The sequence below is a fragment of the Apodemus sylvaticus genome, chromosome 9 (genome assembly GCF_947179515.1).
Source record: "Apodemus sylvaticus chromosome 9, mApoSyl1.1, whole genome shotgun sequence".
In the NCBI taxonomy this organism is placed as follows: Eukaryota; Metazoa; Chordata; class Mammalia; order Rodentia; family Muridae; genus Apodemus; species Apodemus sylvaticus.
Genome location: NC_067480.1, coordinates 81,949,177 through 81,972,443, shown reverse-complemented (window position 1 = coordinate 81,972,443; position 23,267 = coordinate 81,949,177). Strand labels below are relative to the sequence as shown.

The following is a 23,267-nucleotide window of genomic DNA, read 5'->3' as shown; positions in this document are numbered from 1 at the left end:
CCCCAGAATGGTTTTTTTGTGTTTTCTTTACCCAGACAAATCAAATCCTGGGTTTGAAAATCCATTTGTCCTTCACATGAGTTTTTACAAAAGAAGTTGCTACTTCTTTTTACACACAACTTCTACAAAGCCCTTATTCATCACTGAGGCATTGACTGCCTCCTCCTGCATGGGTATTTCTATAAGAAATGCCATAAATGGTCCTCCCGCACTCAGCAGCCTCTTAGGATCTTTTTTTTTTTTTTTTTTTTTGGATTTGGGTTTTTCAAGACAGGTCACTCTGTAGACCAGGCTGGCCTCGAACTCAGAAATCTGCCTGCCTCTGCCTCCCAGAGTGCTGGGATTACAGGCGTGCACCACCACCACCCGGCTTCTTAGGTTTTTTTGAGAAGTCAGAGTGAGTTGAGGCAGAGAACTCACCAAGTTACAAACTAAGGTTCTGTGTGGCTTTAGATACATCATATGTATAGATATTTTCATTGTAGTTACTGTTAAGTGAATTCAAAAATATTACTACATACTCCATGCTACGGCTTACTTTAGATGTGTGCGACAGGTGGCCTCCAACTGAAACATACATCATTTCCTTCGGACTTCAATGAGGCTGATATTAATAACAATCCAAAAGGACTCATCTGGTGACTTAAATGCCACATTAGCATTTCATGAGAGTCAGAGAAGGACAAAGGTGTGGGCCAGTATGCATTCATCAGAACCTGTCACCTGCAAACGAGGCTCTCTGCCTTCCTGTCTCCCTGGCTGCACTGTGGGAACACAAGGTGGCCCTGCAGAGCTGTTCCCAGCCAGAGGAAGCAGGCTCCACAGAAGCACAGCTGGGGCTTGCTTTTTTTTTTTTCCACCTTTGATGGAGGAGACACGCTACCGTATTTCTTCTTCCCGAGGCTCTTGTCCACTGTCCTTTCTGTCACGGACCTCCTGTTGCCCCGGAAGATCCCGTTGAAGAAGCACTGCTTTCCCACATGGTAGGTGTGGATGTTGCTGCTAAACCTTGGATAAAATGTCCACTCAGGACGCTGCCCATCTTCTGCAAGACATCAGAAACCCGTCCGTGAGCACTGCTCGGGACCTCAAGACGATTAGATGACAAGGTGTTGAAATCTGCCCTCCACAGGCTCTACTTGGTTCACAGCCTTCTCACATATACAATATTTTTTCTTTTAGATTTATTTTATTTTATGTATATGAGAACAGTGTGGCTCTCTTCAGATATACGATTACAGATGGTGGTGAGCCACCCCATGGGTGCTGGAAATTGAACTCAGGACCTCTGGAAGAGCAATCAGTGCTCTTAATCACTGAGCTGTCTCTCCAGCCCGCAAAAATGTGTATAAGCATTTACCTGCAAGTGTATGTGTATACCACACGCATGCAGTGCACGCATGTACCCACACGCATGCAGTGCCCACAGAGGCCAGAAGAGGGCCTTGGGGCTTCCCAGATATGGAGTTACAGGTGGTTATGAACCACACCATGTGGGTGCCAGGAGCCAAATCCAGGTCCTCTGGAAAAGCAGCCAGTGTGCTTGACCACGTATGCAGTCTCACTATGTAGTCCAGGCTAGACTGAATTCTTTTGTGGGGTGTGTACATGTCTGTGTATATATACATGTATGTTTGGGTAAGTACATATGTATGGATCTGTGTTTATGTAGCAGAGGTCAACATCAATATCTTCTTCAATTCCTTTTCACCTTTTTCAAAACAATGATTTTTGTTTCTATGTGTTTGGGTGCTTAACCTGCTTGTATGTCTGTGTACCATGTGCCTGCCTGGTGCCCATGGAAGTCAGAGGAGGGCACTGACTCCCCTAGAACTGGAGTTAAGCTGTTAGCCACTGTGTAGGTGCTGGGAATCGAACCTGTGTCCTCTGGAAGAGCAGTCAGTGCTCTTAACAGTCAAGCCGCCTCTGCATCCCTGTCCATCTCACTGATCTCTCCCTGGACCAAGAGCCCACTCATTTGACTTGATCGCTGGGATCTTTTCACCCCTGACATCACTGGGGTTGCAGGCACACGCTGTCATGCCTACCTTTCTGCATGGTGTCTTAGTCAGGGTTTCTATTCCTGCACAACATCATGACCAAAAAGCAAGTTGGGGAGGAAAGGGTTATTTAGCTTACACTTCCACGTTGCTGTCCATCACCAAAGAAAGTCAGGACTGGAACTCAAGCAGGTCAGGAAGCAGTGAAAGGATAGAAATTAATACAGCCTAACTCTAACGACCCCAAGAAATCAGAAGTTTAAAATGCTATCTCGCTTTGTTAGAAACTAGGTAAAAGGTCACATTCCAGAGCCCGCCCTTTGTTTAGACCTAGCAGAAAGGCCTTGAATAAGTGATCCTGGCCCCATAGGGTAACTGAAAATGGGCTAAGCTTATCTTGCTTCTGTAAACTTACGCCATTACCCTAAGCAGGAGTTCACGCAGCTGTAGACATTATAGGAAACTAATTGGTTCACTGAGCGCGGGCTCCGATAATTTAAACTGATTGGCCTACAAACTATGGAGTGGTACAAATCAATTGGCTCGCATTTCGCGGGCTCTCCATGCTAAGAAATGATTGGTTTGTGATTCGTGGGCTCTGTCGTAAACTTATAAAAGCTGTCTCAATTCGGCACTCGTGGTCCATAGTCCTCTGACCCTGCGTGGTGCACGGCGGCTATGGAACCCAGAATTCTGGAATAAAGAAATCCTCATGCTATTGCATCGAAACCGTTTCTCGCGAGTGATTTGGGTGTCGCCTTCCGGGGAGTGGGGTGCTGGGGCACCCTCAGTTTTTGGGGTCTTACAGCAGGAGCTGATGCAGAGGCCATGGAGGGATGATCCTTACTGGCTTGCTTCCCCTGGCTTGCTCAGTCTGCTCTCTTATAGAACCCAAGAATACCAGCTCAGGATGGCACTATCCACAGTGGCCCCTCCCCCCTCGATCACTAATTGAGAAAATGCCCCACAGCTGGATCTCATGGAGGCACTTCCCCAACTAAAGCTCCTTTCTCTGTGATAACTCCAGCCTGGGTCAAGTTGGCACACAAAACCAGCCAGTACACACGGGTGCTGGAATCTATTCTGAGATCCTCATGCTTGTGTGGTAAGCTTTGCCTACTGAGCCACCCTCCCAGCCCAGCCTTATTCTCTTGATCTTCAGCCTCCCAACTGTTGAAACTACGGGTGTGTGCCACCATACCCAGCTAAACTGTGGGGCCTTTCTCCATGCGTACGAGCCCTTGGTTCTGCATCAGGGGCTGGGGCAGCATCGAACTCTGGGAAACGAGACATGGGAAGAGGAGGAGGAGGGGGAAAATTATTCAAGAAGCTGCTCAATTGTTTCTGTTTTCCCTTCCCTTTCAAAACTCACTCGAGTTTCATGTTCACATGATGCTACAAAAACTGGGGTCATAACATCCTACCTGTGATCAGCCTTCCCTCTGATGGCTGGGGGGGGGGGGAGAGAGAGAGAGAAAGAGAGAGAGAGAAGAGAGAGAGAGAGAGCTCAACAGGGACCAGCCATGACAGCCTGTCTGGTGCAGCATGGTGTTGGCCCCACGTGTGTGCACCAGTGACCTGTGGACACACAGCCGCCAAAGAAAGGAAACCAGGATCCTGCTTCAGGCTAGTCCTAGTCCGTCTGACACTGTCCTCATAAAACTATAGTGACTAAACAACCAAAGAATCCAGTCGTTCTAGAGCTGCTGGAGAAGGCCCTGGGTAGCCAGCGAAGAGCAGAGGTTGGATGGGAAGCCTGGGGGCTTGGGGTGTTCTGTCCCCCGTGCTCCGCTTCCTGACTGTGCGTGCTTCTGTGGATGACTGAGTCTCTCCATAACCCCATTTCCATCTCTGTAAAATGGAAAGGTCTCTATCAGCCCACAACCATCTGTGACTCCAGCTCCTGGGGATCCAAGGCAAACGAACATAAAACATAATGTACATAAAACAGAAATCATCAATCTTTTAGGACGAGGAAAACATCTGATGCAAACAGCCGCATAGACCTACATCAGGATTACAGGGGAAGGTCTGGGGCCTATGCGACTAGAGGGGAAATGCCCTGCATACCTCCGATCAGCTGGTCGAGCGTGTGTCACTTGGTGACTTGAGAAATGCGCCAGTAGGCTGCTTCACTCTGAATGCCGCCGCCGTGTGCTGACACAGACCCTGTTACACAGCGAGGTCAGTGAGGCAGCACCGGTATCAACTGGGGATCTCACCTAGGACTCACCTCTGAGCACACCAGTGAGGGGTTCTAGATTGTGTTAACTGAGGTAGGAAGGCTGGGACGTTAGACTGGATCCTGGGTTGGCAAGCTGAGCATCAGCCATCCTGTCTGTCTGTCTGTCCATCTATCTATCTATCTACCTATCTATCATCTATCTACCTATCTACCTACCTATTTGCTGCTTTCTCTCTGTCTCCTCTGTGTGTGTGTCAGTCTGTCTCTGTCTGTCTCTCTATGTCTCTCTGTCCTTCTGCCTGTCTCTGTGTACCTCTCTGTCTCTCCCTATCTCTCTGTCTATCTCTGTCTTTATGTGTCTTTCTGTTCTGTCTGTCTGTCTCTGTCTCTCTCTGTCTCTTCCTGTCTATCTCTGTCTCACTGTGTCTCTCTGTCTCTGTGTGTGTTTCTTTGTCTCTCCCTATCTTTGTCTATCTCTGTCTCCCTGTCTGTCTCTGTCTCTCTGTCTCTCTCTGTGTGTCTGTCTCTGTCTGTCTATCTCTGTCTGTCTGTCTGTCTTTCCATTTCCTGAATGTGGATACAGACAGTGTGAGTTGTCTCCATGTCTTCCTGTCTGCTGTGTGGTCCATTGAGTCAAAATAAACCCTGACTTTTTTAGTTGCTTCTTCACAGGTGTGAAAAGCAAGTAGTAATTAGCCCTAAGCACAGTGTGTGAGAGAGCAGTGGCCAAGCACAGTGTCCTGCAGTCAACTTTAGGTTCTGTGCACACGTGTGCGCATGCTCGTGTGTTGTATCACCATGGTGGGGGCCAGGGCACAGCTCCCAGAAGTCAGTTCTCTCCTTCCACCCGGGTAGTCAGACTCAGCCGTGAGGACCTCAGCCCACTAAGCGAGCTGCCCTGCCCAGCCCCCTTAACTTCTGTACTAAGTAGGAAGAGTATGCTTTGTAATGATGGCATTGTGTAGTGTACTAAATATCTGAACCAGTAGTGTGGTTATTTGTCGTTATCAGATATGATGTGTATGCTGTGCTTTTATATAACTGGCCAACAGTAGCACCACAGACACAAGTCACGTATGTGTTACGACATTAGGAGAGCTATGACATCACCAGGCAATAGGAAGCTTTCAGCTGCATCATCATATTTTGGCAGAACCTCCGTCATATATGCAGGTCACTGTTGGCCAAAGCTGCATTATATGGCATATGACTGCTTTTGTATGCATATATGTATGTATACACAGGTCATATATACATTTCAAAATTCAGTTCTTCACAGCTATAGGGCAAAATATTGTTGGGGAATACTGAAAAGGAGGGTTTGCATTCCACACACTTGTATATTTATTTTCCCCTTCCCTTTCTCCCTCTTGCTCCAGCCCTACTCTCTCCGGGACCTGCTGGCTCCCGCCCTGTTCTCTCAGGCCCTAGGTTTTTTATTTGTTTCTCACTGCAGATGGTTGGGGTTGCTGGGATTTGAACTTATAACCTCCAGAAGAGCAGTCAGTGCTCTTAACCTCTGAGCCATCTCACCAGCCCACTTGTGTATTTCTTTAGAACATTTTATGACTCTCACATGAAGGCATTTCACATTCGAAAAATATATGACTACACCTCCCACACAGCTGTCATGAGGACCAGAGAAGAAACATGCTAAATGCCTAGCCCTGGGCAGGGGAGGTCTTCCGTGACTCCTCCCACATCAGGGCACATTTCTTGAAAGGTTCTGGGAGCAGAGGCCTGTGGCGGAGGGCCTGGGGCCACTCACTTGTCTGTGACTTGAGCAGGCTGAATTCCTCGGGACATTTTTCCTTCTGGATTTCAGGCAGGGAAACTTTGGAGGAGGGCTGAGACTGTGCCGAGGAAGAGGAGGAGGATGAAGAGGAGGAGGATGAAGAGGAGGAGGTCTTCCGACCCAGCCCCGCAGCCGTGCTGGAAGACAAGTGACAGGGTTAGAATCATCGCTGTGTTCGAACCGCAGGCCAGACTCTGATCTTATACTCGAAGTACACAAGTCCTCTGCAACAGGACTGGCCTCGCTTCTCCGTAAAGTCCCTGAGTGTGGTTTCCTGACTCACAGCTTGAAGGTACTGAAACTTACTCAAAAGATGTGCACTTTAAAATAATTAAGTAAAGGTGTTTGCTGCACAGCCAGAGTCTGGAGGGGCCAGAAAGATGGCTCAGCTGTTAAGAGCATTGGCTGCTCTTCTAGAGGTCCTGAGTTCAACTCTCAGCACCAGCATTGTGGCTCACAACCATCTGTAACGGGATCGGATGCCCTCTTCTGGCCTGCAGGTGTGTCTGCAGATAGAGCGCTCATATACATAAAATAAATAAAGAAGTAAATCTTTTTTTAAAAAAACCAAGCTAGAAAGATAGCTAATCAATTAGGAGCACTTGCTATTCTTATAGAGAACACAGGTTCAATTCCCAGCACCCACTTGGTAGCTCACAACCACCTATAACTCTAAGGAATCTTCTGGCATCCACAGGCACCAGACATGCATGTGGTATTTAGATCCATAGGTTTTTTTTTTTTTTTTAGCTTTTTTAGTTTTTTAAAGCTTTATCCCAATATTTCAAAGATTTATTTATTTATTTTATGTAAGTCCACTGTAGCTGTCTTCAGACACACCAGAAGAGGGCATCAGATCTTATTACAGATGGTTGTGAGCTACCATGTGGTTGCTGGGATTTGAACTCAGGGTCTTGGGAAGAGCAGTCGGTGCTCTTAACCGCTGAGCCATCTCTCCAGCCCCCAATACATCCATATTTAAACAAATTAAAGAAGGGGGGAAACAGTCAAGTCTCTAACTCCTCAGAAAGTAAATCACAGAATTGCTACATGCTCCAGCATTCTACCCTTAGGTGTATATCCAAAAGAATAGAAATCAGAAACTCAAGCAGACACTTGTCTGTGAATGTGCGTCACAGAAAAGTAGTGGCTCTGAGTATCCGCCAGCAGGCGGGTGGGCACGTTGAGAATATACCCACACTGAGGAGCATAGCTCAGGCGGCAAAGGGGCGCGATCCTGCAACATGCTGTGATACGGTGAGCCTTGAGACAATTATTCGAAATAAAAACTAGCCAACCATAAGAGGACAGATCAATATGACTGCTTATGAGAGCAGAGACTAGACAAGAGGGGTCCCAGAGCTGGAGAGGGAAGAATGCTGCTCTGATCAATGGATGCAGAGTTTGCATTTGGGATGATGAATTGGTTTGAATTGGTCCTAAGGCCACCGTGAATCTTAGTACTCAATGCCATTTCATTGGGCACTTACAAAGGAATAACATGCCTTTGCCGTATTGTTTTAATGTACATGCAATGCCCATGGAGGCCAGAAGAGGGCATAAAATGCCCTGGAACTGGAGTTACAGGTGGTTGTGGGCCGCCATGTGGCTGCTGCGAACTAAACCCAGGTCCTCTAGAAGGGCAGCCAGCACTTTATTTTTAGCCAGTGAGCCATCTCTTCGGCTTTATTGCGCTGGGATTCTTGACTCTTGACTGGAGAGAGACTCGAGCCAGTGTGTGTGCAGGTGAGGGGCCGTTTCCTCCCTTGCAGGCTCACCTCTTCCTCCATCTTCCTGTGTTGCCTGGGTCTGAAGAAGAGGGAGGCGGGCCTGGAAGGCCTGGGGTCTTCATCAGAGGACTGGATGCCTCTTGATAATTCTGATTTTTTATCTTATATCATTTTAAATTAAGGCCCGGGTAGGACCCAGCACCTTGGCATTCTGGCAAGTACATGTTCTACCCTGAGCTCCATCCTCAGCCTTAACAAGTGTTTGAAATTAGGTCTTATAGGAGAGTGAGATACATAAATAAAAATGTTCATATATGCATAAAAAAGAACTTTTATCAGGACTAGATGTATCACAGACAGCAGGGCCAGGTTGAGGCTCCTGTGTGTGATGCTGTGGGCTTGAACCCCCCTTACAGCAAAAGCAAGGAAAAACAAAACAAAACATAACTTCAAAATGTTAACATTTATTCTCTACAGTATGAAATTGTGACTTTTGTTTGTGGTAAAAAGTGGTTTGATATTTTTTAATTTTTCTATAATAAACTTTCATTATATCAAAAAAATTAGAAAAAGTTTTTACTGCTAGCAGAAATACAAATGGAGAAAAGTACCTAAAATATAAACGCAGTTTTACAAATAATCATAAATTCAATGCCCCCAGGCGTGGTGGCACACGCCTTTAATCCCAACACTTGGGAGGCAGAGGCAGGCAGATTTCTGAGTTTGAGGCCAGCCTGGTCTACAGAGTGAGTTCTAGGACAGCCAGGGCTACACAGAGAAACCCTGTCTCAAAAAACAAACAAATAATCAGATAAATAAATAAACAAATAAATAAATAAATAAGCAAGCAAACTTAATGCCAGGGCTGCAGGACCAGGTGAAAGCGTTTGCTGCCAAACCTGGGACCCGGGTTCGATTCCCGGGATTGAGGAAGGAGAAGAGCGACCCCCAAGGTCATCCTCTCCCTCCCCACGCTGCGGCCATGCACGCTCGCTGCGGCCATGCACACTCACAAAAGATGGAGATAAGTAAACCAGTGGTACAAAGTCATGGCTTGTTTGGGTTTTTTTTAATTAAGTAAATTTCCAAGTCAACAGACAAAACAATGCCAGGTCTTCCTTCCCCTCCTCTCGCTCAATGCCCAGGCACCGATTTTGTGGGCCCCTTACCCAGAAAAGTAAGCATATTCTTGACTGCATTTCTTTTTTTTTTCTTTTTTTCTTTTTTTTTAACAGAGCTGAGGACCGAACCCAGGGCCTTGTGCTTGCTAGGCAAGCACACTACCACTGAGCTAAATCCCCAACCCCTTGACTGTATTTCTTAGGATAGTCTCTCTTTACTTTTCTTTTTTCTTGTGTGTGTGTGTGAGTGTGTGTGTGTGTATGTGTGTGTGTGTGTGATTCTTTTACATTCTCCTTTGACCTCCACATGTTCACAACAGGGGGCAGGGGAAAATAAATAAATAAATAATATTTAAAAGCAAATCACCAGAGTCTCAGGGACGTGATGCAGTTTGCTTGAATTCACACAGTTGGTCAGAGGAAGACTTGGGATTTGAACCTGTGAACCTGTGTATCAGCTCTAATGTTCTTGTCTCGCAGGTTACACTGACCTCAGACTACCAGCTTCAGCCTCACAGTTCACCCCCTGACACCCTGACACACACACTTACTCAGAGGGAGTCAGCACCCTGGGAAGGCCTGGGGACTCAGTGACTCTCGGACCTGTTCCATCAGAAGACGAGAGGCTGGTCCTTTTGTTCTGATGAGAGGACGTCCTGTTAGCCAAGCAGCCTTTAGATTCTAGAACATCACTGTGCTGGGCATCTGCAACAGAGATATCACCATTTAAGCATATTGCTGGGACATCTGACAGGTTGTTTTATTTCCTGTCATAACTGAAAATCAGGGAAGGCAGGGATCTGGTGAGATGGCTCAGTGGGTAAAGGGGCTTGCTGCCAAGTCTGGCAATCTGAGTTCAATCCCCACCCAGAAGATCTCACAAGGTGGCGAGAGAGAACTGACTCCAGACTTTGTCCTCTAATCACCATGCCTGCCTGCACTCACACACCCAATAAATAAATGTATAAAATAGCTAATATTTAGTATTTGCTGTGTCCTGGGGATCACGGTAGCCCCTCACACAAATATCCAGTGTCCCATCTAGCTCTCATAAGTTTGTGTGTGTGTGTGTGTGTGTGTGTGTGTGTGTGAGAGAGAGAGAGAGAGGGGGGGGGAGAGCAGTGAGGAAACAGATTCAGAAGGTTCTACACTTTATACACTTGCCTGGGTTCAGAGAGAAAATAAACATCTAGCTCCAAGTTTAATAACACGACTTGTGCCGGGCGATGGTGGCACATGTCTGTAATCCCAGCACTCTGGGAGGCAGAGGCAGGCGGATTTCTGAGTTCGAGGCCAGCCTGGTCTACAGAGTGAGTTCCAGGACAGCCAGGGCTACACAGAGAAACCCTATCTCGAACAAACCAAATCCAAAAAACCAAAACCAAAACCAAAACACGACTTGTGATGCCAGAGTCTGAAATCCCGGCCACCAGGCCAGACTGCTTGAGCCCCACACAGCTCCCCTGCTCTGAACTTAGTGCAGGAGAGCACCTAGGGGTCACCGCACACTGTGTGGATACCTTGGTACAACTCTCCAGAGTGTTTGCTCGGGTCAGAATGAATGAAATGAACACAGCCGGTGGCCGTGGCCTGAAGAAATGTCCACAGGGCACCTCCCACTATCAAGCTACTCATTCACAACGTAACTTTGCCGCCAGGGGCCCCTAGAGTAGTACCTGTCGCGACTCGGGTCTCCAGCAGTATTTGAGTGAATAAATGTAAAGAGTTCTATGGACTGGGGATGGAGGTCAGTTGGAAACTCGCTTGCCCAGTGTGCAGGAAGCCCTAGGTTCCATTCACAGCACCACATAAAGTAGACATGGTGGCCCTTGATAGTGGTCCCAGCCCTTGGGAGGTGGGGACAGGAAAATCAGAAGTTCAAGGTCAGCCTCAGCTACGTAAAGTGTTCCAGGTCAGCCATTGTAGCAAAAGGAGGAGGAAAAAAAGAAAAAAAGAAAAGCTCCCCCCCCCCCCCCGCCACCACCTTAATGACAAGGAGTCCTTTAAGTCTGAGACTGTCACAGGGAGAGATGAACCTTTTATTTATTTTTTTTTTGATGTGTGATTTATATTTTGTAAAAGTCGGTCTGTTCTTTATTTTACGATAGTGTGTACCCTGTTCAGTTACTTTTTTAAAAAGATGTATTTATTTTATTTATATGAGTACACTGTAGCTATCTTCAGACATACCAGAAGAGGTGTCAGATCCCATTACAGATGGTTGTGAGCCACCATGTGGTTGCAGGATTTTAACTCAGGACCTCTGGAAGAGCAGTCAGTGCCCTTAACTGCAGAACCATCTCTCCAGCCCGTTCAATTAGTTTTTAAGAATTTTTCTTTATGTGTATGTGTGCACATCTGCGTGCCTGTATGTGCACCGCATGTGTGCAGTACTCATGGAGGCCAGAAGAGGGCATCAGGTCCCCTGGTGCTGGCATTACAGATGGTTGAGCCACCGGATGTGGGTGCTGGGAACCAAACTCCAGTCTCTGCAGGAGCAGCAAGTACCCTAACTGGCTGAGCCTCCTCTCCGCCCCTCCAACTACTTTTTTTAAAGTCCAGATGAGTAGACACTGTATTTCTTTGTGAATAACTTCACAGAGCACAAAAGCTCACTAAACAGAATGTAACTGCTTGTGGTAAGAAAATTACACAAGTCCAGAGTCCTCTCAGCATGTAGAGTCCATTTGTCGGCTCTGGCCTGGTCCCCCTGCCTAGGACCATGCTGGACACTGGTCCTCCATGAATCCCCACTCTCTGTCAACGGGACTACAGAGCAGAATGTCCTCATCGCCTCTTAAAGTCAAGCGTTCCCTCATCACCTAACTCTTCGTGTCTGCCAGATGTGGTCGCACGCGTCCACAGTTCTACATGGATGGAAGCTGAGGTAAAAGGGCCCTGAGTTCAAGAGTAGCCTGGGCAGCATAGTGATGCCAAGGAAGGGGGGAGGGGAGTAAGAACTGGCGAGGGAAAGAGGAGGGAGGAAAACAGGAGGAGAAGGAAAAGATGAGAAAGAAAGATGAGGAAAGGGAAATGGGGAGGAAGAGAGGGAAGGGAGTGGAGGGGAGGGAAAACAAAAGAAGCACACACATACACACGAACACATACACACACACACACACACACATACATCACACCCTCACAGGATCATGCTTGTGGTTACAAACTTCAAAGGTCAGCTGAGCTACTTCCTGTCTTCAAAATCCCCCACTCCACCTTCAGGTTTTCTGGAGTGTGGCATAAGATCTGAGACCGTAGCATACTCCCACTGTGACCATGGCAGACTCCCAAAGCCTTGGGAGCCAGAACCCAAAGCGGCCTCAGTACTGTGAGGCCAAGTGGTTGCCAGGGATAAGGTCAAAGCCCACTGGGTATGGGAAAACTACAGAGGTGTGAGGAGGGCAGGGCAGTCTCCTGCGACCAGAGCGTGAACCACCTTTACTCGGCCACAAAAGAGCCAAGGAATAGCATATAGACTCCACTCAACACAACACAATTAGAAATCAATAAAAAAAAGACAGCCCCAAGCCAAAACCTCACCATAAGCTTGGGAACTCAAACCACACTGCTGAATAATTCACCAAAAAGAAATAACAATGGAAATCACATTAACATCAAACCTATGGGATTCAACCAAACAGTAATTAGAAACTTGCATTCTTAAGTGCAAAGACTGTATTTCACCGAGTAGAAGACACAATCAATTTCACCAACGTTGTTGTATGCACCACAAAAAAGAAGGTTTGTCAGCTGCTGGCATGATGCTTCCAGGCCTGGAATTCTTTTTTATTTTGTTTTATTTCATGTGTATGTGTGTGTGGTGGTAGAGTGTGTGTGTGTGTGTGTGTGTGTGTGTGTGTGTTGTGAGTCACCCAGTGTGGGAATCTAATCCAGGTCCTCTTGAAGAGCAGCAAACGCTCTTGACCACTGAGCAATCCCTCCAGTCCAGATGACCTGGAATTTTTACTTTAACCCTCTTGAGTCACTCTTTTAGACCTGGGTGTAGGTTTTAATCACACTGTGACATGTGCAAATGCAGAGAATAATTGGGGCTGGGTGGTGGTGGCACATGCTTTTAATCCCAGCACTCCAGACGCAGAGGCAGGTGGATCTCTATGAGTATGAGGCCAGTCTGGTCTCCAGCGTGAATTCCAGGATGTCCAGGGCTACACAGCGAAACTCTATCACAATAAATCATCATCATCATCACCATCATCATCATCAACCTGGCGGTGGCACAGACCTTTAATCCCATCACTTGGAGGCAGAGGCAGGTGTATATCTGTGAATTTAAAGCCAGCCTGCTCTAAAGGGCAAGTTCCAGGACAGCTAGGGAGAGGGAGAGAAAGAGAATTGGTTGACTTATTTATGTTCAAAAATCTGGCTACTAAGTCATTTTCCTGCTCAGTCACTGGTTTCCACATCTTCCACCAACAGAGACCTCAATGCACTGAAAGCACATGTGTTCTCCTCTGTCCCCACAATGTTCCTGCCAAGGAGGCATTTGACAGGCTTCGGTGCACACATGGGGAAGACATGACTATGTCACTTCTGTCCGTACCTGAAGAGCTGGTGACACGCCAGCTCTAACTTCAGAAAGGTGGTTAAGCGGGGGACAAGCACTGTTCCCTTAAGCCCTAGTGGCCTGAGCTCCATCCCCAGAGCTCATGTAAGCTTGGAAGAAAAGAGCGGAGACCACCACAGACTTGTCATCTGACCAACACATATGCGTGGGGAAACACGCGCCTGCACACACAAGTGCACACACAATACTCCTTCAGTTATATATTTCAAAGCCAGGCATTGTGGCACATACATTTGTAGTTCTAGGACTCAACTTTTTAATTTTGTCTTATTTCATGTGTATGTGTGTATGGTGGAGTGTGTGTGTGTGTATGCATATATATATATATATATATATATATATATATATATATATTTGCATGCACTATGTGAGTGCAGTTCCTGAGAAGGCCAGAAGAGGGCAGCGGATCCCATGGAACTGGATTTATAGGGGTTGTGAGTCACTCAGTGTGGGAATCTAATCCAGATCCCCACAGTAAAATGGAAGGTAGAGACACGGCCAGATTAGTCTGGAGGGAGAAGAGAGACCCTGGAAGAAGAATCAGCTTCTGGAAGTTGTTCTCTGACCTCCACGTGTGTACAATGGAGATCACACACACACAGTGACCTATATGGATCAGAGGGTCTCACCCCTTCATAAGTATCTTGTCTGTGTTGGGATTCTGGGAGATTTTAAAAATGCTACACCACCCTGACCAGTGAACACTGAATCAGTCACATGTAAGATTTTAACATATTTCCTAGCTTTCTTAGTCAGTTTTACAGTAGCGAGACTCTAATAAAATAGTGACTCAGGGCTTCTGCGATGGGAAAGCTTGTCCGATGCAAGGGTGGTCAGAGCCATCTCTTAGCTAAATGTCACAGTCCCCATCTCAAGGGGAGCACAGGATCTCCCTAGGAGTATCCCTGTCTCAGACATGGGTGGAGGCATAAACATGGCCTCAGGATGCCTCCCGCTGCCCAGGCAGAGGAAGAATGCCTTCTGATGCTAATGCTGGCCATGCTCTAAGGAAGCCGGTCGCCCCCCACTCCCTGCTCCCAGCCCCTGTGCCGGCCATCTTTAGCTGCCTAGCTCAAAGGCTGTGGTGAGGACCACGTGCCTCCAGAGCTTCGCCATTTGTCCGGAAACCTGTATAAATGCCAAGTTATGACTCTAGGCAACACCGTGGGGTGAAAAAATATGACAATAACTTATAAAGCAAAGTGGGGGCTGGAGAAATAGCCCAGCTGTTAAGAACCCTTGCTGTTCTCCCAGAGGACCAGAGTTCATTTTCAAGAACCACCTGTAACTGCAGCGCCAAGGGATCCAGCGCCCTCTTCTGGCCTCCGTGGCTCACTGCACATCCACACACATAACGTTGATTTTTGTTTTGTTTTGTTTTGTTTTGTTTTGTTTTTGCTTTTTCAAGACACGGTCTCACTGTGCAGCCTGGGCTATCCTGGAATTTGCTCTGTAGACCATGCTGGTCTCGAAGTTAGAGACTCACCTGCCTGTGCCACCTAAATGCTGGGATTAAAGGCGTGCACCACCACTGCCTGACCATATTAATATTTTAAATAAACATTGTTAAAGACCAATGGAAGATTCTAGAGACCAGAAAGGAATTCACGAGGGAAAGGGAATTTGGAAGGAAATCTGTGCCTTTGGTGCCATCTGTGAAACTTGAGAAGATTTGCACTTCTTTGGGCGGAAACGACGCCTTACATAACGGAAGTACATTCTCACACTTGTCTCCTCAGCTGACTCAAAACCCTCTGTCTGGCTGGCAGGGAGGAAAATAATGCAGGCAGCAAACCATGTTGGCTTAATGCGGAGTGTTTTTAGTTTAAAATTTTTTTCCATTTACCCACTTCCTGCTTTATCTGCTCCACAAACAAGCTAAAGATCTCGGGTGAGCGACTGTTAAAAACACATCAATCCCCAGCCCCACCTGAGACCCATCCCATGAGCAAGCACCAGTCCCTGACACTGCTAATGATACTCTGTTGTGCTTGCAGACAAAGTCTAGCCTGGCTGTCCTCAGAGGCTCCACCCAGCGGCTGACTCAGACAGATGCAGACACCCACAGCCAAACAGTGGATGGAGCCTGGGGACTCTTATGGAAGAACAGGAGGAAGGATTGCAGGCCCCAAAGGGAATAGGAACTCCGCAGGAAGACCAACAGGGTCAACTAATCTGGATCCTTGGGGTTCTCAGAGACTAAACCGCCAATCAAAGAGCATACATGGGCTGAACCTTGGCTTTCCCACATGTATGTAGCAGATGTGCAGCTTGGTCTTCATGTGGGTCCTGAACAACTGGAGCAGAGGCTGTCCCAACAGCTGTTGCATGACTGTGGGATGTGTTCTTCTAGCTGGGCAGCCTTGTCTGGCCTCAGTAGGAGAGGATGGGCTTAGCCTCGCAGAGACTTGATGTGCCAGGGTGAGGAGATATGGGGAGGGCCAGGGGGAAGGATCCACCCGCTCAAAGGAGAAGAAGAGAAGGGGTGAGGGAAGGATTGGGGAAGGGGGTGAATGGGAGGGGGGCAATGAGCAGGATGTAAAGTGGATAAATGAAAAATAATAATAAATTAAAGTTTTAGAAAAGATAGGTCAACCCTACAGCGGTAAGGAAAGGAATGGGGCCTTCCTTCCTGCTGAAAAAGGCACACACCCACACGCTACACAAGAAGCTAGCTTGTGGGGCCCCCTCAGTTCCTCCATACCTGGAACCCTGTTAAACTGAACCTTCGTTGTGTCTCCTGAAAGGAACCCCCAATTACAAAGCATGCATCGCCCCCCTAGCTTCAAGTGGCTTTCTCCTTACTCCAAACCAGATTGGAGACACAGGAAGTTCTGAAGCGTAAAGTTGGGTCCCCAGGGACTGGGATGGTAGTTCTGTTAGCAGAGCACTCGCCTAACATACATGAAGCTCTGGGCTCAGCCCCCAGCATGCACGGGACCAGACATGCCGGTGCACACCTGTAACCCCAGCACCCGGGACGTGGGGCAGGCCGACCAGAGTGCAAGGTCACCCTCAGCTGCCGGCGGGCTTAGGTATGAGCCACATCAGACTGGGAAGGAGGGAGGGTATGGGGCGGAGGGAAGCTGCGATCTGGGGCCCCTTTCTCCTCGCTATCCTAGCCATGATGGGCCCAGGTCTGCCGGCTCCTTCCAGTCCAGTTTATAGCCGAGGATGGGAACAGCCTCCTGGCCTACAGTCATGACATCCTGAGCCGGGATTCACCCCGAAGGGTTTTGGGGAACTGTACTGTCGTCTGGACTGTGCCCTCAAGAGAAACAGGCTGCCATTCTTTCTCCCATTCTTTCTCAGCTGCCTTGAGAGTCAGCTATGGAGTAAGAGCACATTTCCACCTGAAGTGCCCCAGCTAATAAGCAATACCACATTTCTACTAATATCTGAGCAAGCGGAAAAAAAAACATGGATATGAACAGACTGTAGGGCAAATCTCATTCAAATCTCTGCTTTGTCTTCTTGTTGGGACAGGGTCTCATGTAGGCTAGACTGGCCCCAAAGTTGCTATATACGTGAGGATGACCTTGGACACTGCAGTCCTCGTGCCTGCCTCTCCAGAGTGTGAGCATCCGCAGGTGTGCGCGCTCCAACTTAGCTCCTCTTTCTGATGGAAGTCTGCCTGACCAGGTTTCGAATGTAGACCTGAGTTTGTTGTGTGCATACCCTAACCGCTGCTTTAGCTTCGTTGTGTGCATACCCTAACCGCTGCTTTAGCTTCGTTGTGTGCATACCCTAACCGCTGCTTTAGCTTCGTTGTGTGCATACCCTGACCTGCTGCTTTAGCTTCGGTGTGTGCATACCCTGACCCGTTGCTTTAGTTTGCCTCTGCAATGCTCTCCAAAACCGCCTGGCTTAAAGATTTAGCTCCCAGTCTGTCCTACTGTTGCGAGATGGTGGGACTTTTTTTTAAAAGTCGGAGGTCACGGAGGTGGAGAGAGTTAGAATCCTCGTAGCTCTCGCAGAGGGCTGGACTTTGATTCCCAGCACCACCCACGTGGTGGTTCACGGCCACCACAACTCCAGTTCCAGGGAATCTAACACCCTCTTCTAACTTCTGCAGGCACCAGGCACAAACTCAGTACGCACACATACAAACAGGCAGGCAAAGCATGCATATATACAATAGAGACAATTTAAAAACAAAAAAGTAGTCTTGGGTCATTGGGGTTCCGCTGAGTGCAAGAGCAGGACCACAGCCCCCCACCCTTTCCCCCCCTTTCAGTATTTCTTGACTAAGAGGGAGATGCTTTGATCTGACTCATGATTGCCTCTATGATATGCCACCAGAGGGCCAAAGCAGCAGGACCATGAACATGAGCCACACCTGGAATATACAAGAACCTGTGAAGCAAAAGGATGGAGAATTCCAGGCCACTCTGGGCTACATACAGGGCAGCAGTGCTTAGTAATAGTAATAATAATAATAATAATAATAATAATAATAATAATAATAATAATAATAAAGCTATGAGTCCAATAAACCTTTTCTCTCCCTAAGCCCACCCAACCCTTTTGATTTCTAAGAACTAAATTGTATTTCTTTTCCACCTTGGGCATGCCTAAGTCACTTTTCTCTGGAACCTTCTGCAGCTCGCTAATACAGGCTGCTCTTGAGACAGAAGTTTGCGGGCAGGCAGGCGGACGGGATTGCCCTTGAGAGTATTCCTGGGCTCACCAGTGCACACGGAAAAGCAACCGCACCCAAAAGGTGCTTTTTTAGAAAAGCCATAACATTCAAAAATCAACATGCCCCAAACGTCATTGAAATTCAAGGGGCAGAGCAAGGGGAAACCCTGAATCTCACTGGCCCTCCTAGCGGTTCATGGGTTTGAATGCCAAGCCCTCTCCCCCTCCTCCCGACTCTGGGCTCCAGCGAGTACTCGCCCCGCCCCGCCCCGTCCTTGGGTCTCCTTTCCACCTCTGAGTCCCACCCTACTGCCCCGGGGGAAGCCCTTCATCTACCCTTGGAGGACTCCATGGAGGATAAGGCCCAGATCAACGCACCAACTGGCAGCGGAACTGCCGAATGCCAGGATGCAAAGCGAAATCAAGGGCGCCTACCACCGCCTGCAAGGCTCGGTCCAGGGTTGCCAAGACAACGCGCCACTTCCCGCGAGCTGGCGCGCTGCTCTTGACGCACCTATCTCCCTGCACCCGGCGCTCTGGCCTGGGTTGGGGGAGGGGGGTCTCAGACCTGAGAGCTGTAGAACCTCAGGATTTTGATTTAGCTCTTTTCCAACAACTGTCATGGCTGCTTCTAGTACCTCGGTTGGCCGTGAACGATGCACCCTCTACAAAGCTTGCAGATGTCGGGGTAGAATTGGCATCCTGATTAGACAGGATTCACCCACCACTTACCGCGCCTTTTTCTGGGCCAGGCGCCCTGCTGGAGGCTGTCTTCCCACAACAGCCAGCTGCGTTTTTCAAAATAGAAAACTGACTTTGAGCAAAGGCTTGTTCAAGGTCATCCAGAAGACGGATGCACTCCCAAGTTCCACCCGTCCAAAGCTCTCTTTCTTTCCACGGTATAGATTGAAATGTATCTTTCTAACCCTTGCCCTAATAAACCTCGCATAGAAACACCTCCCCACCCCTAGCTTGGTCTCTAAATTTATATTGAGACCTAGTTTCTCCAATGGTTAAGTGGAAAAGAAATAGAAATCTTTAATTAATTTAAGTACTCATTTATTTGTGTGCTGTGTGCGTGTGCGTGTGCGTGCACACGCGTGGGGGCGCGCTTGCCTATGCATTTGCACGAGGCAGCCAGAGTTCAGCGTCAGGCGGCTTCCTCCAATGCTCTTTGCCTTCTTTTTTTTTTTTTTTGAGATAAGGTTCTTGCTGAGCCCGGAGTTCACTGTCACAGCTGGACTGGCAAGGAGTCCCGGGGAACTGCCTATCTCTGTCCCACCATCTTATAGACACGCTTTTAGTGGGTTCTAGGACTCGAACTCAGGTCCTCGGGCTTGGGCAGCAAGCACTTTACCCACTGAACCCTCTCGACAGAGTGACTCTGTTATTAGTAATTTCATTGATTGTAAACGAAACAGCAGAAAGAGTGTAGAAATCTTGAAAATGAGCTGGCCAAATATTGCATAGATGGAGGAGGTGATCTCCAGGCCACGCCCCTTACTAAGAAGTTATCCAATAGGAGACAGCCACTGGGGTTAAAAAAAAAAGAAGCCAGCGTTGGGAGGCAGAGGTAGGCAGATTTTTGAGTTTGAGGCCAGCCCGGTCTCGAAAAACGAAGAGGAGGAGGAGGAGGAGGAGGAGGAGGAGGAGGAGGAGGAGGAGGAGGAGGAGGAGGAGGAGAGGAAGGGGAGGAGGAGGGGGAGGAGGAGGGGGGAGGGGGAGGAGGAGGGGGAGGAGGAGGGGGAGGAGGAGGGGGAGGAGGAGGGGGAGGGGAAGGAGGAGGAGAAGAAGGAGGGGAAGGAGGAGGAGAAGAAGAAGAAGAAGAAGAAGAAGAAGAAGAAGAAGAAGAAGAAGAAGAAGAAGAAGAAGAAGAAGAAGAAGAAGAAGAAGAAGAAGAAGAAGAAGAAGAAGGACTATACAGAGAAACTGTGCCTCCCACAGAAGAAGGTGGTAATGTCAGAATGAACACTCATGGGATCAAACGGTTGAGTACTGTCAGTTTCACGGGATTAATTTTAATTGTAAATAGTAGCATTCCTGTCAGGGACCACAACGAGGTCAAAGGCACTGACAGATTAGAAGGCCCCATCTCTCTGAGGCAGGAGCAAAGCACTGTTAAAGCACTGTTCATTACGGCTGAAGCGCCTTTTACAATCGCGATAAATCTCATTGTAAGCATCCCTCAAGCAGGGAGGTGGTGGCGCACGCCTTTAATCCCAGCACTTGGGAGGCAGAGGCAGGCAGATTTTTTGAGTTCGAGGCCAGCCTGATCTACAGAGTGAGTTCCAGGATAGCCAGAGCTATGCAGAGAAACCCTGCCTGGAAAAACCTAAATAAATAAATAAATAAATAAATAGATAAATAAATAAATAAAAGTGTTCCTCTTAGCGTGATTTTTTTCTTTTCTTTCTTTTTTAGATTTATTTATTTATTTTATGTATATGAGTACACTCACGCTGTACAGATGGTTGTGAGCCTTCATGTGGTTGCTGGGAATTGAACTCAGGACCTCTGCTCGCTCCAGCCACCCCGCTCCCTCAGGCTAACCTTGCTCGCTCAGTCCCTGCTGGTTCCAGCCCAAAGATTTATTTATTATTATAAATAAGTACACTGTTGCAGTGTTGCAGACACACCAGAAGAGGGCGCCAGATCTAATTACGGATGATTGTGAGCCACCATGTGGTTTCTGGGGTTTGAACTCAGGACCTTCAGAAGAGCAGTCAGTGCTCTTAACCACTGAGCCATCTCTCCAGCCCCTGTGATTTTCTTTCTTTATAAAAAACTAGGCCAGAGTGGCACTTAAGCTGGTGGCAGCCACTGGGACACTCCAAGGAAGTTACCCAGCAACCCAACAACTACAGCTGCTTACTGCCAAAGCTCTCTGGCTCTGGGAGGCGCGACCCCACCTCCGACTGCTTCCAGCAGCTTGCATGGGACTCATTGTCACCAAAAGCTCTGGTAAACTCTAATGGTCAGGCCTCTGGTCAGAAGAGAAATACTTTCCTGGCAGCCCGGCAGAAAGCCTGCAACTAGTGCAAATATGGTCCTTCGTTTGCATGAGAGTCGGCTGTGGTTGGTTCAAGCATCCCTGGTTATATAAGCATAGTTTACAGAGCTCCCTTTGTATATAGTGGGTAGGAGACATTCTTCTGTGCACCGCTTGGGATTAGAGTGGTTGGTAGGGCTAATAGAAAATGATCTTTTCATATTTTGTGTGTATGTGTGTATTTGTGTGTGTGTGTGTGTGTGTGTGTGTGTGCATGTGTGTATACATGCGGGGTTGGTGGTCGATAGCAAGCATTTTCTTCAGTCACTCTCCACCTTATTTTTTGATAGTTTATAGGTAAACTGAATAGTTTACCTATTGGGCTAGCAGGCTCTAGGGGGCCATTCCACTGCCTCCCTAGTGCTGGGAGCAGAGGTACAATTTCTCAGCTTTTAACGATGGCTTCTGAAGATCAAACCCAGGCTTGCATGCTCTTCACAGGCTGAGCCTTCCCTGCCTACTCCCTGAGTAGAGTGGACTCAGCTAGCAACAGAAAGAAAGACTGCAGTGGTGAAGCAAACAGCAGTGGGGGTTATAGCAAAACCCCGAGAAAGAAAGCCCAGGAGGTCCCGACAGCTACCAAGCCTTAGGGGCCGAGTTTCCAGAGGACGGTGACAGAACCCACCATGGAGAACTAAGATTCCAGCATACTAAACCACACCCACGGCACTGGTTGCTGCATGAGGAAGGGTCCCACTACCTGAGACTCGCACAAGAACTGTAACCTTAGACCATCTGAGCCATCTGCTGTTGCTTGCTCTGGTCTGCCATGACTGCAGCCAGGGCCCTTGACGTTAAAGTTAAGCCTCCAACCCGAGCTGTGAGTCTCTGGCCTCTAAAGGCTTTAGAACTCGAAACCTCTGGGGCTTGGCCCACTCCGCTCAGTTTTCCAGGACTAGAAGATCTTGGCCTCGTCATTCAGTGATGGCTGCGGAGTTCCTGACATCTGATCAGAAACAGAGAGACTGGACCTGAGTCTGCATCCCTGACCTCTACTCTGTGGGACCTGGCTCTCCTCAGTTCAGTGATCTGGAGTTTGATTCCAGGTGAGGCAGAGAAGCAGGAGCCGTGGATCACATGCAGAGCTGAGACCCAGGCAGTCACAGAGCAGGGCGGGAGGGGGAGGACGGAGGAGGGAGCATGACACTACAGGGACAGATAGACACACACACACAAAACACAAGACAGATGGTGTTCCCTGGTTTCCCACACCTCCTGCTACTCCATCCCCTTTTTGAGAGAAGCTGTGGCAGATGTAAGAACTAGGTGTCCGGGTCTGAGAGAAGAGCAGCTGGCTGAGGAGAAAGATACCAGATAAACAATCCCTCTTCAAGCCTCATGAGTCTTGGCAAAGCATGCTGGGAAAAGAAAGTTGAGCCAGGCATTATCTGAGGAGTGGCATACGTTGGTAAAAAGTCTGTGTGCTTGTTCAGGCCAAAGGGCTGCAAGGTAAATTGAGGCTTGGAGGCCTAGCAGCTCTGCCAAAACCCCTACAGGGAAGCAAGCCTTCCTTCCTCAATGTCAGAAAAAGGACACCCACTGCATTTCATGGTTGGGCCTGCTTATACCACCAGTGGCCACCAGAGGGCAGTGTAAACCCAGGCATGGGGGAAAAAATACCAGGTCCTCTCTCACAACCTAAAGGTTGAGGCCTCCTGGGGTCTCAGTGGGAGAGCTGAGAAATGCGTGCTGAACGACACAGTCTGCTGAACCTTCAGTGGGGTGAGAACGTATGAATGGCCCCAGATCCAGCAAGCACTGCCAGCCCCAGATCTATAACGGACCTTGCTGTATTATGGCTTACCTAATAGCCATAATTAGATACCTTCTGTATTCCAAGTAGAGTGCTCAGTAAAGACTCAAGAGGTGAATTAAAAAACCTTGGGAGCCGGTAAGATGGTTCAGGAAGTGCCTGTTCCCCAGGCCTAAGGACCTGAGTTCAATTCCCCGTACCCACATGAAAGAGCTACACAGGTATTTATCTTCTGATTTCAGGAGACAGAGACCTGGGTCCTCACGACAAGCCCACAGACCCAGGACTTCACATGGACACTCTCCAATGAGGGGTGCATTTGTCACCTCAGTACCTCCTCCTGGCTGCCTGCGGACAGCAGTCTCCTTCCGCTGCCTGCAGATCAAGACGCAGAGCTCCCAGCTCCTT

At 48.2% G+C, this 23,267-nt stretch overlaps 1 protein-coding gene across 2 annotated transcripts in view; it reads right to left on the bottom strand.

The window, feature by feature from the left end:
- The window catches only part of Spats1 (spermatogenesis associated serine rich 1), a 29,542-nt gene extending 11,133 nt beyond the window's left edge, over positions 1–18,409 (bottom strand). For both annotated transcript variants that reach the window (XM_052193606.1, XM_052193607.1), the window contains exons 1-4: positions 18,394–18,409; positions 9,383–9,536; positions 5,954–6,117; positions 884–1,045 (exon numbers count right to left, since the gene is read on the bottom strand). In XM_052193606.1, coding sequence (XP_052049566.1) covers positions 884–1,045; positions 5,954–6,117; positions 9,383–9,536; positions 18,394–18,409 — 496 coding nt within the window. The remainder of the gene's footprint in view (positions 1–883; positions 1,046–5,953; positions 6,118–9,382; positions 9,537–18,393) is intronic.
- Between the last annotated feature and the right edge of the window lie 4,858 nt (positions 18,410–23,267).